General features: G+C 41.9%; 1 protein-coding gene across 1 annotated transcript; it reads right to left on the bottom strand.

Moving 5' to 3' along the window:
* Window positions 1–1,619: 1,619 nt before the first annotated feature.
* Window positions 1,620–4,700, bottom strand: rpe (ribulose-5-phosphate-3-epimerase). The gene is made up of 6 exons (XM_084544023.1): window positions 4,341–4,700; window positions 3,929–4,008; window positions 3,688–3,827; window positions 3,361–3,495; window positions 2,405–2,491; window positions 1,620–2,325 (listed from the first exon to the last, which is right to left on the bottom strand). The coding sequence occupies exons 1-6, from the start codon at window positions 4,460–4,462 to the stop codon at window positions 2,203–2,205; spliced, it is 687 nt and encodes a 228-aa protein (XP_084400149.1). The 5' UTR covers window positions 4,463–4,700; the 3' UTR covers window positions 1,620–2,202.
* Window positions 4,701–18,670: the final 13,970 nt, after the last annotated feature.

Raw genomic sequence — 18,670 nt, 5'->3', positions numbered from 1 at the left:
GTGTGTCACTACATGAGCTGTACGTTTTCGCCGTCACGCTTCTCTGCCCGCATTTATAATTTCAAGTCGAATTAACAAATGGCGTGTAAACAGTGCGAGACAATTTGGAGAGACAAACAACAACTGTCAATTAGCTGGTGATGAAACTGTGACATGGTTTCAGGAGTGCGACGCATGTGTAGGTGCTGACAACTCCCTCCCATTGAATTGTCTCTCTCTCTCTTTGCGAGGCGGCAGTGACATTGGCATACAAAACGGCTGTCATCATCTGTTAGAAAAGAAATCGGTTACAGGAAACCCCCCCCCCCCGCCACCGCCACCACCACCTCCCTATCATGTACAAACGTACGTATCGTACGCAAACACTCTCCTGTCACATGCATGCACCCTGCGTGAACCTCTGTTTACACACGCGCAGTAATGCAGTGGTGAGATGATGATGATGACATTATCCGACATCGTATGCGAGGTTCAAATGAAAATACAGATTTTGGGCATGAATATTTCAACCCGGCCTGTGAATTGCCTCCGAGACATTTGCTGCATTATTAAGAGTGAGCTGTTTGCAGTGTAAAGTATGTCATGGGTGATTCTCATTGACAGGAGGGGATCTTTCGCCGAGAGAAAGAGACTATAGACATGTCTTTGGTCTTTCTGTGTGTCCTCGGGAAGAGGCTTCCACAGTCAAGTCTGACTCAACAAATGCAACATAGCATACTGATTCCTGGAAAGACGTCCCGCTCACACAAGTGCATTTGGCCTTATTCTAAAAGAAAAGAAAAGAAAAAAAAGACTGTTGTTGTTTACTTGGCTAACAACAACCCAGCTTTGATGCTTAAATCTGAACCGACAGGGTGAAGAAAGTGTCTCGGAAAAGGGGGCATAGGTTAAAACGGTACCGTCCGTACGCGCAGAGGCAAACGAGTGCCAATTTAAAATTCGAATAATTTTAGCAAAATGACTCATCAGACTCTGCAGAAGAACTCTTTCCGTGCCCGATTCTCCGCTGAACTCTTAGCGGCGCTGTTCACACCATGGAGCCCGAATGCATTATAGATTGCAACACAGCAGAGCCATGTAAAATATTTGTCTGCGTTTACAAATTAATAATGTAGCCATTAACAATTTAAACTTTTTTTTTTTTTTTTTTCCATGCAGACTTAACCATTATAGGGGTTTAAACATATCTGCCACCTGGTGTATGAAGAATGGAAAAGCAGTAAGGTCACGGACCCCGGTTCATAAATTGTATACTTGCAAAAAAACTGAAAAGCACTGATCATGCAGAGAACTGGCCCCTGTGTGCATTATTTTGTCATAGATTATAAGATTATTGTTGCTTCTTTATAGTTTAAGCAGAACTGCACTATTGTGCGTCGCTAGGTTGGCTGCACGGTTGGAAACTAAAATATGCTGCATAAAGAAAAATGTCAATTGTTTTTAAATAGTGCATGTTTCATTTTTAAATGTATAGATTATTCTATCAAGATTTAATTTCCTGTAGGCCAAAACATAGACAAATTGCCCGTGAATGCAACTCAGTAATTTTCTGACCACATTTTGTCCGTGTTGATTGGCCAACATTTATTCTGCTTATATGAAGCATATTCACAGTCAGATTGGAAATAACACACACTTTATTAATCTGGAAAACCAAATCTTGTGTACTTTAGTAGTGTACAGTATTTTTGCTCAGCAGTACAGTAAGTCGCTTACGAGTTCAACAAAACAACCAGCGAGCTGTTGATTTGATCTATGAGACATGATTCCAGATGGAAGTCAACAACACTACTTGCAAACCTGCAGGTGTACTAAACAAGGTGCTTCTCGGGCCATGAATGATTTATATTTAAAACATATGGTGGAAGTCAAAACATGATTCAGGAATGTTAACAGTGTTTATCAGAGCAGCCTTAGCTCCTCTCCTGAAACCGTTAGCCGCAGGCCGAGATGAGTTTCAGAAAGGAGACTGCGGCGGAAGAGGGGTGAGGTTTTGTAGAGGCGCGACGCAGCTTCACTCGCAAAGTGAGTTGGATTTGGCTGCCGGCTCAAACCTCCACTAAAGCCCCCTTGCTTTGACCGTGACCCTAGACTTCTACCCCAGAAATGTCTGTGTCGAGTCATTTCCCACTGATTGCTGTGGTTTCTTGCTGGGAAGGGCAGGTTGAGCGTTGCTGTGGGGACTTCCAGAAGTAGGACATCTCAGCGGTCCAGCGAGCGTTTCTGGATTGCTTCGGCCACCGCCGTGCGGAGGAGGGCGATGACAGAACGAGGGTCGTCGCTGCCAATCACAGCACTGCCCGACACTATCATGTTGGCCCCTGCCTAGAGTAAACGCATATATACAAAATGTAAAGGACACTCGAAAGAAAGAAATCCAGAGGTTTCAGCTTGCGTCTCTTACCTCTGCACACTTGTGAATGGTGTCAGGGCCGACCCCTCCATCGACTTCAATGTCTAATGAAGGGAACTGACTCCGCAGCCAGCTCACCTGAAGAGAACCAAAACAAAGAGCTCAAAAGCAGCCCAACACAATCACCACACATTAGTAGGAGAGACAGCACTGTGGGTGAAATCACACCAAACTTACTGGAAGTCAGACAAAACCATTGCTTCTATCGGGACTGTGAACATTTAAAAATCCAACTGAACTCTCAGAGAAAGAGACACAGAAAAAGCAGCAGTAACTGCAAATGTTTTGTTAATACACAATAGTTTGCATTTCTGTGGTTCAGTAGAAACCTGTAAGGCTCTTGAGTCTCACATCTCTGTGAAGGTGAAGATCATAAAAACTCAAGAGAAAATGTCAACTAGAGTGTCCTTACTTTTATGACGCAGGCCTGCTGTTATTTAAGCAATTCTTCATGTTTTAATGCAGTTTTATGTGAGGCTGTCCTTGGGTCTTCAAGTTTCTGAGCCACTAACCTACGACGATTTTATCATTATGTCATATATTGTGACATTTGTATTATATAAAACTTATACTTAACTGAGTGGAGTTTTGCTTGGCATTTGCACACCAGGTATTTAAACTCCATTCCTACATGCGGCTGCATCGCACGTACAAACGTATTATATCGTCTGTTACTGCTAAAAGACAACTAGTTGAGATCAACTTTATATTTTTTATATATATTTATATTTTCTCCGTGATCGAGATGACATACTTGTTATGTAACCAGTTTACAAAAGGCAGGTGTCATTGTCTATAATTTAAATCAGTACTACACATTTTTAACAAAATAACAGGAGGATCATACAGGATCCTACTGTTATTTTTTGTTTTTTTCCAGCTTTCCTGTTAGATGTACTTTTATTGTGTTCCTGTTGTGTATTTCTCCAGCTGTGTGCTGTCCTTACCTTGGGCATCATGTCCTCCATGAACTTCTGTCCTCCAAAGCCGGGCTCAACAGTCATGACCAGAGCCATGTCGATCTGGTTAGCCCAGGGTGCCAGCTCTTCCACCGTGGTCCCAGGCTTTATGGCCAAACCCACCTACAACAATCACACAGTGGTAACAGAAGGAATCACAATATAGAATCACATTATGTTTGTATCTGATGGCAATCTGGTACAAATATCTGCTTTAAAAACAAAAAATGAAGAACCTGACTAGTACACGGTTTTGCAATTACCTCTCAGCGTTCATTAGACATATATTCTTTTGCGTCCTGATCACTTCCTCACCTTCATGCTGCTTTCTCTAATCTCCTTGATGAGGTTTCCAGGGTTCGTGGTGGCCTCCAGGTGGAAGGTGTACTGGTTGGCACCTGCTGCAGCCATGGGCTTCACCCACTGCTCAGGCCGAGACACCATCATGTGCATGTCTGCAACATCAAACACTGTCACAATACTGAACTCCAATACAAAGCTGAACACGCACAGTTTAATTAACTGGGTTGCATGGGGATGATTTTTGTATCCTCACCAAAGAAAGGGTCTTGGCCTACTGACTTCCGCAAGCACTCAACCATGGGATGGCCAAATGTGAGGTTGGGGACGAAATGCCTTTAAAAGGAAACAGTTGTGACAGTAAGACATCTTGCACAAAAAGCTGCAGGGCAAGGTCTTGCATAAGGAAGATAAAGATCTGTCTAAACTACCAGTCATAAGGAAGAGATGTTAAGCCTTGACAGAAAGTGTCATGTCTGACACCCAGGGGGTTTTGAAATCCTCTAAGCCACAAAATCCCAGTTACATAAATAACAGCTCACCAGCTTAACTTTTGGTAAGCTAGCTTAGCTTGTTGATGTTAGCCAACTTTGGCTCTCAAGCCTCGAGCTTCCAATTGGCTTGCTAGCCGTTAGCACGCTAGCTAACGTAACTGCTGATAAACTGACCCGTCCATAACGTCGAGGTGCAGATAGTCTGCCCCGCACTCCATCATCCGCACACACTCGCTGCCGAGACACGACAGGTCGCTGCTTAGGATGGACGGACCGATCTTCGCACTGTAAGCCATGCTTGTTGCTGTCTCTGCATGCAGCCTGGATGGCAGCTAGTAGTAACCACATCGGACCAACTTCCCCACGACATAAAGCGGAACTTCCGGTGACGACCTTCAAAATAAAAGCCACGAGTCCGTATACGGCGTTTGGCGACCAGAATACGTCGCTAGTTATTTAAAATGTGGCACAAATGTTGACGTCTGGATTATAGAAAATATTTACAACAACCCGCAAGTTTACCATGAAGGTGGTGGCCCATTTATTTAACGTCTGTGGAAACACAATTACATTTTACACTCCTATTTCATATTCGCTAATCGCGTTGCTTAGTAACGTGCTAGTAACCGTTAAAACGTAAAAGGAAATAAATAAAAGTAATTGTTATATTATAGCTTCAGGTTAGGGAAATTATAGGAGAAATAAGTGAGTGATATATTTTAAATTCTATTTTGTCTTTCACCGCTAACAGTTTTACTTTTAAGGCATCATTCCACAACTTCCGGGTTTGCTCTCGTGTCGCTGGAGGTTTTCATAACTTTTCTGTGGCCCATGCTCTGGGCTCACACTTCCGCCTTCAGAATGAGACGATGCTTGTTTTGTAACACTAGATGGCGCATAGCTCATGTGGTAATGAATTGTTAAACGCTCAGCGGATTTAGTTTGAATGACGGAAAATTTACTAAGCTTGAACCTGCATTTGTTTTTTGACATTCTGTTTTTTTAATACTCATATCTGTTTTTTTTCCTGTTTTTTTCCCTATAATTAACTGTTGTCATGTCAATACTGTTCTCTGAAGAATAATAATAATAAGTCATTTTCTGAGAAGCCATAAAAGAGAATTCTGTGGACACAAAATTAAAACCAGATCACATTGTTGACTGTTTTCGTAACTGGCCTCTTGGCCTGATATGGCACACGGTTTTGTAATCAGTGCTTTGTGTTTATTAGGACATGTTGGTTAGGTAATGCGGGCACAGTTGTCTGAGTGTTGAAATGCACAAGATTGCAAAATGGTTTGGATCTCACCTCAATTCGAATGATCCAACATTCCCTCTTCGCCTCTATTTTCTCTCTCCAACTGGCCATGTATTTTTTTTGACATCACTCTGAGATTTAATAGATTCATCACGATAAGCCGCCTCTCTCAATCCGTCTCTATCAATCCTTGCCATCACATGATATATACACTATGCTATGTTTTAGTCTGGATAGATGGCTTAATGGCCTCAGAAGATGATGTTTTTATTGATTCGTGCAGTGTTCTGGAGCTGGACGGACAACAGTTTAGCCTGCAGGGTACCACTGTCTGCCAAAGACACGATATATCAAAATTTATTCTTCAAAAGACAGAATGTGGAAAATCACTGACAAAAAAAGAGAGAAAGAAAGAAAAATAGACCTATGGTACTTCTAGAAAATCATTTGGAATGACCAATCAATAAAACAGACTTAACATCTTCAGTGCAGGTGTATAAAATGCTCATTTTCAGTCCTGAAATGTCCAGTTACATACTTCATTCATCATTGCCTGCCTACCAATATGAACATATCTGATTTGTTGAGACTAGTTTGCACAGACAGCTTTCAGTTAAGGCTTGTCTGAGTTTTAATTAGTTCCAGTCCAATTATTTATTTTCTTTCTTCATCATTTTTGGAAGTTAGCATGACTGAAATACTTTGAATGCTTTTTTTAGTTTTTCTTTTTTTTTTCCAGAGGAATGTGTAAGTTGTTGTGTGATTTATAAGCAGCAGAAGGCTGGGGCTTTAAAAAGCCTCTCTGCAGCACTCTGCTGGGGCTCAACCCACAAAGAGCAACACTCATATACCCAGAGTGGCTAAACAGAATGTGACATTTATGAGCTTTGCCCACGTCTTGCATTACTGCAGCAATGATGGAAACACTACTGGCATGTGCACCCCAGTAGAAATGACATACACCGTTTTTGAGTAGGACTGAGGGTGAGTAAGTTGGCGCCACAGAGAACTGGGGCCTCAAGAGACTCCGAGGAAGGTAGTAAATAAAAAAATAAAAAAAAGGCTATGAGCTTTGACAGCTATGTTGTGGATTGCTGCCATGGCTACAAAGGCCGTTTTATTGGGCAATAGAAACTGTCTCAATCTTTAGAGAAGGGCTGATGGAAGCTGATTCATGTCGGCGATTTTGAGCAAAATGAAAAATTAGGATTGCTCGAAAAGTCAGTTTCCACTTGCTCAAGGTTGATGCATTACCCCACCTCAGTGATGCATTAGCGTTTCATGTTTAAGTGGGGTCATTCTTTTTCCTGGAGCCGACATTAAGACACATTCCTGACCTTTTACTGTAAACAGCTAAAAAGCTGTGCACATCATTTGAGCCAGCCATAAGCTTCTGTTTACTGGAGGTCCCCATTAAAGACACCTTTTTTTGGTTTAGCACAAGAGGAGTGACTCAGGAATGTGACTTGCACTCAATTTAAGGGATGTTTTCAAGCTGTTCTCTGTTACTCTTTGTTGACTCATTCTCAACTCTCGTATCAATACTGTACCAGTAATACCACAATATTTCCCCGTGACATTATAATGTACCATGTGTGCCGTAAGAAACTGAAACTGTGAGAAATAAAGTGATCTAAAAACAAAACTTTATATATTCCCAAAAGGTAGTGCTCATGTCGTCATTCTTTCCAGCTTTCAATATGAGAAGAGAGAGGAAGATTGTTTGTCAGTACTGCTGACGAATACTGTACTTATTCATTCATCTTCTGTAACTGCTTGTCCTGTGAAGGGTCGCGGGGGGGGGGCTGGAGCCTATCCCAGCTGTCATCGGGCGAGAGGCAGGGTGCACCCTGGGCAGTTCGCCAGTCTATTGCAGGGCTAACACTGAGACTAGATACACAAATTAAAAGACATGCAAAATTTAAAAACTCCGCAATAAAATACAACATAGGCACAAAAAAAAGGCATACTTCCTGCAAACGTATTATCCAAAAGCCCGTCTGAATAGATATAAGTCTTTAGCGGCCTTTTAAAGGAATACAAATAAAAACACAAGTGAAGCCAATGTTGTTGTAAAGATGACTAATCATAGCCTGACGAGCCAGACCCACATTAAATGTAGGGTCTGGGCACTCTCCATAGACAGGGCTCAACCGGAGGGGTGGGATAAACGGTTGTCTTTCAAACTCCCTCTCCAAGCAATAGGATAGCGCTACAACCAATCAGAGCAACGAAGAAGGTGACGTAGTCAGAGCGACGGAAAAGAGAGTTCCTTGCATGTGTTGTGGAAAAAACTTATCCTAATAGGTATTAAATAGTTCTTGTTGCATCCTGTTTTTTTTTTTATGAGTTCGCCTACAGGTTGAGTTTCTCCTGCATTAATCATTTTTAAGCTGTGGATCAAACTTTTGCCGTATCCGGTTGGCAAAACTCCAAATACATCCTTCTTTTGTAAGAACGACCTCAGTGCAGTTTCTTGTTCTTTTCTCAGAGAAAAGCTTAACTTCAAGTCTTTCAGAGTGGCGGCCAAAGCCGATTCGAAAGAAAGTTGTTCGCTAGCAGCAGCCATCGCTCTGGTAGTTCTAGCTAGGATGGGGAATTCACGCGTAATTCACGGAATTTATGGTCGCAGGTCAGTCGTCATCATGTTAAGCCCGCCCACCGACTCGTGATTGGCCCGGTCCATCTTGGATTTTTCGAAATCTCTAGTCAACAGAGAGTACCTAGACTGACCCTGGAAGCAAATGTAATTTGCTGCCGCTAGGGGCGCGTCTAGATTCTAGGCTAGACTAACCAGCCTTTAACTGTCAACTGCATTTTGAATCCATTGCATGCTTTATGGGCGGCACAGTCCTGTGGTGGTTAGCACTGACACCTCACAGCAAGAAGGTTCCGGGTTCGAATCCAGACCGACTGGGGCCTTTCTGCGTGGGTTCTCTCCAGGTGCTCCGGCTCGTTCGTTAGGTTCATTTATTCTAAATTGGCCGTAGGTGTGCATGTGAGTGTGAATGGTTGTCTGTCTCTCTGTGTTAGCCCTGCGATACACTTGCGACCCGTCCAGGGTGTACCCCACCTCTCGTCCAGTGACACCTGGGATAGGCTCCAGCCCCCCCGTGACCCTTCACAGGACAAGCGGTTACAAAAGATGAATGAATGAATGAATGCTTTACCACCTGATTTTACAGTGTAGTGACCCTCCAAAGAAGTAAAACTTATTTTAGAATCGATCTGAATGATCACCTCTGTGTTTTCTTTGTGTGAATATATACTGTACGTATACGCCGTGGTCCTAATAAGCTTGTGGATGAACATTTTCTCGTTACACACATTCCTGCATCTCTCTCATCTGCAAAGACTGACATGGATGAAGCTGAAGACTAATCGATTCCATTCTCCGTATCGCCGTATTCGCCTGCTGCCATTTTTAATTAAGCCGTTGGAAAGCTACAGCGGTTAATGTGCTTGCTTATTTTTCAGTCGGAGCATTTCATTTGATTTTTATTTTTCACCTCAAAGAGATCCCACAAGGTGTCAGCACTTATACATTAAAGTTTGCGTATGGCTTTATCAGCACTTTTAAATGAAGTCCCCTGAGGTTTAGAGTTAAGTCCTTACAGGTGGCTAATTAACAGCCCCACACGTTGAGCACGGTTTCAGAAATCTTTTGAAGCGAACGACTTACCAGCTGCAAATTAATTATCTATCTATGGCAAGTTCTGCTCTAATGAAGAAACTCACTGGAAGCACAACATAATGAAAGCAACCTCTCATTTAACTCTCTCCAAATCTGCTTGGGGAGATGGTGTGTTGAATCCGTATGAGGAAGAATTCTTTAAGTGCTCTCCAGGATGTGTATGCGCTTTCAGCAGTATGCGAGCTGTAACCTCGGATAAGTTTATGTGACCTTTAACCTCTGTAATAGGAGACAGGAACGGTGACAGAGCCACCATTTTCCCTGTGCGGTGGTCGATTATTAAGAACTTGGTGTGACTCCAAACCTTTCAAGTACTATCTTGATCGAAACCTTCCTCCTTCTTCTCGCCAGCGGTGGACTCCGAACGCCTGAGCAAACAAACACTGATAAGCCCGTCCTGTGATGCTCAGAGAGAGAGTGTGGGACTTGTCTTTGTAGCCTCGCCCTTGCTCGGCCTTATGTCATTGTTGTCAGGGTGCATGAGTGGAAAGGGAAGGGGTGGGGTGGGTGCTGCCTCGCTCCCTGTGGTTTATGCTACCGATCAGGTTTGTTTTCCTGTCGGTGGGGGGGTTGATGGGGAGCATGTGTTTGTGTGTTTATGGGCAGTATGGACACGCTACTAGGAAACCTTCCTTGGTGAAGAATCTGATGGGGGATATCCGTGAAGATGGCGGAACAGATATGGGGAAAAGGACGTCACGATTGTCTCTGCATCCTGTTAACTGCTGCATTATAGGTTGACAAAGTGATGATCTAATCAGGCAGGCATATAAAGGTGAAGAGACGAGAAGGGAATTTTAGAAATGACTAGATCTTATGAATATAAGATGTAATTTAGAGTTTTTGTTTCGTTTTGAAATCGCTCAGCCTTTCCCATTAGTCTTGTCCTTGCTCCTTGCTCACTGGATGAAGTACAAAGGCTCTTGCTATAATGATGCACTCACAGGGCATGCAGAAACTATAAAGAGTGGTCCCTAGACCTATAATCATTAACCACAAAAAAACTAAGACTTTGCCACTGGAAAAACTGAAGCACTGGTTTTTATTTGTCATGACGGCCCTGTGTCTGCATGTCTGCCCTTAGCTTTCTCTATTACGCAGCATGTCGCTCCATTGCAAATATAAAAGTGATTTGAAATCAGTGGTGTGGTGGTTAGATGTTGTCTTGCTGCATGTCCAGTTCAGCGTAATTAGCTTTAGGTCAGCTAAAGGAATCATTAATCATTGATCACTTTACGTCACAGTGCCCATTCTTTGACATGACCTCAGCTTAATGTAGCCTGACCACAGCACACTTCTGAGCACTGGTGGCAAGCATGTAACAGTAATTGCCTTTAAAAAGCCCCTCTAGGGAGAAATGGACCCTTCCACCGGTCATAATTTAGTGCTTCGCGGAGGCACAGCACATTGCTTCAAAAGGCCAGAAACTGGAGCGCATAGCGGCACCGCTGACATTTCAGAAGGATAGCATGGGGTCATGAGAGAATCAAAACACAGATTTATTGAGAATATATTTTGTGATTTAATACCAGTCACCCACTGAGCAGTGCACGTGGGCAACAGCTATCTCCAGACTTCATAAAAAAATTCAATCCGCCTTGATTTAATCTTTAATAACTGAAGATTGTAGATGCAAATATCCTGCTGGAACTACACTGCCAAGTTTAATATTTTCTTACAACATGTGCTCTCAGAGTGCTGGGGTTTGATTTATGAAAAGTAGAATTCCACTTCTGATAAAATCGCTTTATCTTGGATATGCATTCCCTTTACTTCAGAAAGGTTTAAACCTGATGATTTGGTGTCTTGTGGTATGAGCTTTAAATGAATTTAAATCCCTGTCAATGAATCATTTTTTGCATTGATTGAGTCCAGCACACATTCAGGCTTACAAAGTTACATCAACTCCCATCAAATCTTGGAGTAAGGAAGATCTTTTTTCCCGATTCTCTAGAGAATAACCTGGTACGTATCCATATACAGGCTGAACTGTGAATCATGAGGATTTACTCCTCTGCTGGGAACAGTATCAAATGCTTGCAGCGCTAAGAATACTGGAGGTGCTAAGAATCAGCTGCTGAGCATTACTCAGCTGTGGGAAACAAAAAGATCATGGGGGATATTCTTTGGCACTGCGGGCCCGTCCGCTTTGGAGAAAATAAATTTGTTGTGAAAAATAACGAGGACTATCACATACAAGTGGGAGTATGGCTCCTGACCCCATCTGGTGTTTTCAACAGCTGCTCCTACCCACTGTGGAGAGCGTTAAAGCGTCCAGCAGTTTCAGCAAATTCTCCAAAATACTTGTCCTCGGTGACGAGCCATTTAGGGATTTGCACTGCGGCAGAGTGATAGGTAAGGAAGTGGAATGAGCGCACATGCAGCTGTACGTACGTGCAAGTTGTAAAAATATGCACTTGTTCACATGTTGAACAGACACACGGTAACCCCCCATTACTTTTGCTCTTCCTGCCCTGAGGTCAAATGATCCCCATGGCCAGGATGACTCTCCAGGGAGGAGAGCAATAAATGAAATATGTCAAACTGCCCCTAACAATAAGTACCACTATAAGTGATTAGCAAAATGGGCCTACTTGAAAGGGAACTACTGTTTTTTACAACCTGGACCTTATTTCCGGCATAAAATATGGTCATGTACTCACCCATATAACTTTTGTGTAATTTGTATTCCTTCGGGAGATAATTAGATCTGTGTATATCCATGTAGTGGGAGTGACTTGGGCACCGAAACGCAGCCTCTAAATAACGCATTATCTGCCGCGAATATTAGCAATATTTTGTTGTCGTATGCTAGTGCTATTCCCCGTTGAGTCCGGAGTTACCTGTTATCATCATCCGGGGTCTGTAGATTGACCTACAGACCCCGGATGATGTCTTTTGACCTGGATGATGTCGTCTCTGAGCACCGCGCCCACCCACGACAGTCGGCTTGTTTACCCTGTAATTTGCTATTGCTAGTTTATTTGCAACATGGCTGAATATTTTTCCGATTCTGAAGTTGTGGAAGAACCATAGCAGAGTGCTGCAGACACTGAAGTGGAATTTAAGCATTTGTAAATCATGTAATTCTACTAATTTACCATGCTGGAAAATAATGCCATGGAGGAAAATGACAACACGCGTACGCGTAGCTCAACATGTCTTTTTTAAAGTGCTCCACTAAATGTATTTAATTGCTTTTCCATCGCTGCCAACATGGATTCCACCTGAAAGCACTGTCCTCAAAGCAAACCTCACCAGATTTGTTAGAAAAACAAACTTTATCCATCTGCAAATGTTAGTGAGTTATTGAGAGAGGCAGGGAGCGCAGATGTACAGCAAGCGTACCTAAAAGGCAAAACTAGGAGGAAAACTAAAGGAAAAATGCAATAAGATAGAAAAAGTACATAATAACATACTTTACCCCTCTTAAGGTCGGTGTATTTTTCTTCAGTGGACAGATAATGTCACTTAATGTCAGGATATTTCAGATGAATCTAGTACTCGGATACCTCAGTCATTGAAATCAAATCTCAGGGTTTAAGAACAAAAGGGCAGTGGCATTCGCTCAAGACTCCCAGTTGTTTATTAAAGATTTTATTTAATCTGATAATCTCATTGAGATCAGGATCTCTTTTGCAGATGAGACCTTGTTTTAACAGCAATACGGGGAGAATTTCAACAAAGAAAAGGCACATCCTTCCTGAAATCCTCAAGCTGTAATTTTTCATAGAGCAACTGAGGCGTGTGACGTGACACCACAAAGGTGCAGTTCACTCCATACCATGATCTCTCTCTGTATATTCAGCGCACAGGGGGAAATTCCAAAGCTGTTCTGTCGAATGTCAAAAAACAACAAGAACAACATGTTTACGATGCCTGTCATGGGAGTATCGCAGCTCAGCTTTCGATCAAACTTTATACTACCTCTGAATCTTCATTCCTGGCAGTAAAACCTGCCGGCACCATTATCAGAGGAAATCACTTGTTCCGTTTACAAAAGGCCTGTGTGAATGACTTACACACACTTCCTGACAGAGTGTTGTCCCACTGTCCAATTAACCTCACACAGAGAACGGACGGAAGTGAGCGCAGGAGTGCGATGGGTAACAGCCCCCTGGAGAAAAACAGGCCTTCGAGGGCCCTTCACCAGCGTTCCTACAGTCCAAGTGTTTTCATTCAGCTGTCTGATATCCTTTCAGGTGTTTTCCCCTCTTTCATTCTGCTTTTCCTGCTGCTGGTTGGCAACATAAAAGCCTAATATTGACTTTACTGATGCGTTTTTCTTTTGTTTGGCATGGGAATGCTTGAGGCTTTGGCTGGTGCTGGCCCCTTTGAGTGGCCTACCAGAGGGGCCTGGCAGATAGCCAGTATGTATAGCAGCTAATAATGGACTCTGCTATACTGCTCCGCTCATCACATAAGAGACGAGGGAGTGGAAAGAAATGGCTCTATTAGTTCAAGGCGAGCAACTGTAATTTGGATTTATGTATATACACACCAATGCTTTTAAATCGCATTGGAGTAATGTTATATGCAGCCCTGCCTGTGTTTTTCACAGATTAATAGAGTTCTTAACCTGGCCTCTGTATGGTTTCTTGTGGATTGCCCTTAATAATACACTTGAGAAAAGCTCCATAGTACTTGTGTTTTGTATCTTTTCTTTTTTCTTGTCTAGCCACGAAACATCCCATGGTACTGAGATAGAAGAATAGAAGAAATTATGGATCACAGTTGACTGATTGAAGAATCAGTGGGCTCCAAGCCAGCACATTTCATGAGCTACTCCATCAGCATAAGCGGAGGCACGCAAAGGGAGTTCCACAAATCCACACGAGCCTTGACAAATCTGTTTTACGCTAATGCAGAAACTATCTGAGAGACAAATAGAAACATTGGCAGATTTGTAGTAGATCCACCCAGCAATGGAGTTCAGCAGTGTAACAAATCACTGTTGTTTTTCAGGCTGTGACAGGGTGTTCCTTCACTCTGTTACATAAGCTCGAGTACCAGAGAATGAAAGCTGTTCATTAGGTTCATTAGGGTGGATTTCCCTTGAGTAAAATAACCAGTTCAGTGGGTAACTGATTAATTAACCACGTTGCTCTTACTTTTATTTTTACCACAGCTTGTGGTTTTACTGTTGCTTTCAAGATGAGCTGCAAGCAAAACTGTATAAAGATTGTCAATGAAGTGTGTACTAATGATTAATATGTTACATAACGCAAAGCACTTGTCAAAACTTTTAATGAAACACAAAGTGCATTTCAGAAATTAGTTTCACTTTCTTCCTGAGCATTGGGGAAAGATTGATATTTTTCTGTGGTAAACATGCAGATACAGCCATCAGCCAGTTAGCTTAGCTTATCTTAGCTTAGCTTAGCATAGTGACTGGAAATAGAAAGGCCGCAAGCTTGATTCCATCCAGAAGTAAAACCCGCCAACCAGCACCTTTAAAGGACCAGTGTGTATCTTTGGGCGACCTCTACTGGTGAGGTGTTATATTGCAACAAAATAAATACTCCTAAATCACCCCTGTATTTCAAAGTAGTAGAAAAACTGTATATAAAACCACAAAAGGTCTTACCTAGAGTTAGTGTTTTTTTTTTTGTTTTTTTTGCCAGTCTACTCCAGAAAGTTGGAACTGCAACACAGCAGACTCAGTAGAGGAAGACATGCTCCCTATGTAGATACAAAGGCCTCATTCTAAGTTGTGACAGATGATTATACACTATTGAAAACATAACTATGGATTTTGGATTCCAATAGGCCACTGCCACACACTGATTTTAAAGCTCAGTAATAAGCACAGTAAATCGTTTCTTCTACGTTTACTCTGTTTACAATGTGAAAATGAAAGTAACTTCCTGGACGGTTTGCTAGTTGCCTGGTAGGAAACAGTCTCTAACAGGGAAGTGTTGTTTTTACGTTGATTAACCATTCAGTGGTTCAAGTGTTGCTTAGTGAGCTCTATTTTCCCCACTGTGGGAAATAGTTAATATATTATCTTACTAACAGACAGAGTGTTTATCAAGTGCATGAACTTCAGACTTCGACAGACTTTCGGTAATTTGGAAAGGCAGTGTTTTGGATGATTCTGGGAATTATGGGAAGGTGCTTCCCAATGTGTTCTCAGTAAAACAGGCGGGGCAAGAACACATCCAGGCGTTTGGACAATTTCTGGTCAGATGCATACTTTGAATTGGAACAGTACTTGGGCAGTGAGTAAAGAGGTTTGTCAAGTCCACTATAACAGAAGTACAGACAATAATACACATTGAGAAACGCCCATTGTCTCAAACTGGACAGAGTCAGATTAGTTGTTTCAAGTCTCTGTGCTAAGCTAGTGTAACACACATATTAAAATGGTATTCTGTCTGTCCTCTCATCTAACTCTCAACTCTTGCCATGAAAAATGCTGTACTGATTTGGCATTTCATCCATGTTTGAACTTAGATTAGTGGAATACCCCTCAAGCATTTTTCCCAAAGCTGTCGCTTTGGGAGAAATGCTTGTTTTCTGTTGTAACACAGATGATAAGATTGATAATGTTTTAATTTGTTTTGTTTTTTGTGTGTATTTGTTTTTTCACATGTCAACAAGACGTGAGTCTTGGACCACACACATTATGTGGTGATTCCTTAAAGATGTGGTCGCTGTAAACAAACAACATACTTGTTCAAGTATGTAAGTGTTAAAGATAGATGATTTACTAACAGTACAAACAGCAGCAATAATAACCTCAATTCTGCTGGGAACAACCTGGGTTTATATTGCTCCTTATGTGTAGTTGTCATGACAGTCAAGTAAAATTTAAATTGTGCATTCCTGTGGTATTAAGACACTCATGGATCCCTGGCAGGAATTTCCCCAGGCTTTCTCTTTTGTTTTTTTCTGCTGCGTCCCTGCCCTGCCTCTGGAGGTGAGGGAAAGTTCATCCACACAAAATCTGGAATTTGGAAGTGCATCTTTATATTTGACATCCATGATGTCCCAGTGCACTATTTCTGAAGCTTAAAAAGGGCAATATTTGGCAAACAAAATTGACAACTACTATATCCAAAGCTCTTAACTCATATATTTTGCATGCTTCTTGAATCTAAAACTGAAACAGTGTGTGTGTTTTTCACGCAAGGATGCATTGCATACCTATGAATACATAAAGGACCAGCGGGAATATCAGTTTGCTCTCAGACAAAGGACAGCAGAAACCTGTGAAAAACATATTCATAAAACAAAAAGTTATTCATGTCATAGTCTTGGCAACATCTCCAGATTTCATGCTGGGTTCTGTTTTTTTTTTTTTTTTAGCAAAGAACATCTCATTGGGGGCCAATTTTCAGATTTATATCCATAGCTGTCTCCGAGCTGTTTTCCCTGAATGATTTATGGGTAAATGTAGGCTATAATCGATATCGCTCTGACTGTGCAGGGCTCTGTGAAATCTTCCATAATGGCTTGACATTTTCAGTGATGGCAAAGATCAGTAGAAAGGAGACATGGGTTACAAGGGTGGGACTATTGGTTTTCCTCATGCGTCATTCCTGAGCAGCGATGGCAGATCATCATGTCCAGATGTTTTGCGGGTTAGAGTGGACACTGTCATATCTTCCCTCTGTGCCACATATCTTTCCTGCTATCTATTCTGCAGGGAATTATATCACTTGGAAAATGTGATTATATAATAAAGGAGTTATTTTTCAGTTTATAAAAGAATCACTCTTTAAGGTCATGATAACAAATCAAACTAACAAACGACAACAACTGTAATATGAAATGCGTTGCTCAAATTTACAAAAGCACAGTGAAATTCCTATGAGATTAGAGCAGTGGTATTACTGTAAAAAGAAATTAACTCTAAGAATCTGTTGCCACGCAGAACCAAAAAGTCAAGAAGTTAGCAACTACAATCAAAGCTAATTCTGTGTAGATGGTGAAAACCAAAACAAAGCTTAAAGAACTTAAATAAATGCTGATATTGCCCTGTGTCCGCTCGAAAACAGTTTGATAATGAGTTCAAATTTGTTTGGGGATGATGTATCAATGTCATTAGGTTGGATCATTTGGAGTTTTGGCACTGTCGGAAGTAGATGTTTTCAGAAAAATGCTCTAAAATCTGACTGTGCACTAACTGTCAAGCAAAGCAGCAGACAACAAAGCTAATGACTAACAGGTAAATCCAGTATGGCAGCACTTTTAAAGGACGAGTGTGTATCATTGAGTGACCTCTAGTGGTGAGGTGGCAAATTGCAATCAAATAAATACTCCTTCCTCACCTCTCTGTTTAACGAGTGGAAGAACCTAGGCAATGTGAAAGCACAAAAGGTTCTTCCCTAGAGTTAGTGTTTAGTCTGTCTGTCCTGGCCTACTTTAAAAAGATGGCAGTGTAGCATGGCGTACTCGGCGGACATGGCTGCTCAAATAGTTTAGTTTTTGCTGCTATGCACTTCTTATAGCTTCTTTAGAGTTAAATATTTATATGGGGAACTGATGAAGACCAAACTATAGATTGGATGCCAGCGTCTGTCTGGCTTCACGTTCACTTATGAAATACGCTGTGTGGCCTGCACGTGTGTGAGCAACGTTACGACTCTCCCTGGACTCCAGTGGACTGCGGTGGTATCTTTCCACTTCTTAAAATTTGACTTCATCCTTCTCCAGAGGCTGATTTCGTTATTTACACACTCCTGCCTTGAGTTTACAAGTCAGTTGAATGTCCCAGCAGAGCCACCGCACTGTGACACGGCTTTCATCGCCACAGTCTTCAGCTGTAACTTGATGCCTCGTGCTGGAAAACAAAGACATTCACGAAATCAGTAATGGGAACAAGTGCAAATGTTTTTGCATCAAAAAGTTAGTTTTCTTCTGGCAGCCGTCTCGTTGATGGTGAAAGAAATCAGGTAATGTTGCCACGGTCTTAATTTCTCACCTCCATCATTCTGACATCAAAACTAGAGTTTTTCGAAAGCCCTGGAGGTAAAACAGGAGACAGGACCCTACAACACTGCGATGTTGGTGGAGATGTAAGAACTCAATGCGTCTTTCTGCTCGACTTCGTCCTTGCTTTGGGCTGAAGCTCAAACTGATATGGATGTCTTCCAGAAAAGCAACGAGATGGGATTATTTTGATGGCAATATTTTGAGTATATAAAGCTGCAGCCTGTCATTTGAGACGACCCAGGTCATGGGAATCAGATCAGGGAAGCGGGACCAAATCTACACTAAAATCCACAAAGCGCCTCATGACTGATGTTTCTTTAAATACATAGACAATAATGTACACTGAGGCTATTTGTCAAAAACACCTTTGCCACTATACTTAGTTACATTCTCGTCTCTTACAGTCCTCTTGTGAATGAAAATGGGGAAAACTGTTGCATGAGAGCAAAAATCCACGAGTTGATAGAGCTATGCACATAAACATCTTTAAGCCTATAACTTTTACTGAGCCTGTTCTGGTGAGGAAATGTAAACTGTGCCGCCATATGTTCTCACCTGCTACATGATATGCACACGGACATTTCCAGACAGGCACGCACTGGTGCCTATGCT

Source organism: Chelon labrosus (genome assembly GCF_963514085.1).
Source record: "Chelon labrosus genome assembly, chromosome: 5".
Classification (NCBI taxonomy): domain Eukaryota; kingdom Metazoa; phylum Chordata; class Actinopteri; order Mugiliformes; family Mugilidae; genus Chelon; species Chelon labrosus.
This window is presented reverse-complemented; position numbering and strand designations above follow the sequence as displayed.

Coding starts and splice junctions, on each gene's coding strand:
- rpe (XM_084544023.1), bottom strand. CDS start 4,462: ATGGCTTACAGTGCGAAGATCGGTCCGTCCATCCTAAGCAGCGACCTG. Junction 3,828..3,928: donor AGGCCAAGACCCTTTCTTTG/GTGAGGATACAA, acceptor TTGATGTTGCAG/ACATGCACATGATGGTGTCT. Junction 3,496..3,687: donor TTAGAGAAAGCAGCATGAAG/GTGAGGAAGTGA, acceptor TGATTGTTGTAG/GTGGGTTTGGCCATAAAGCC.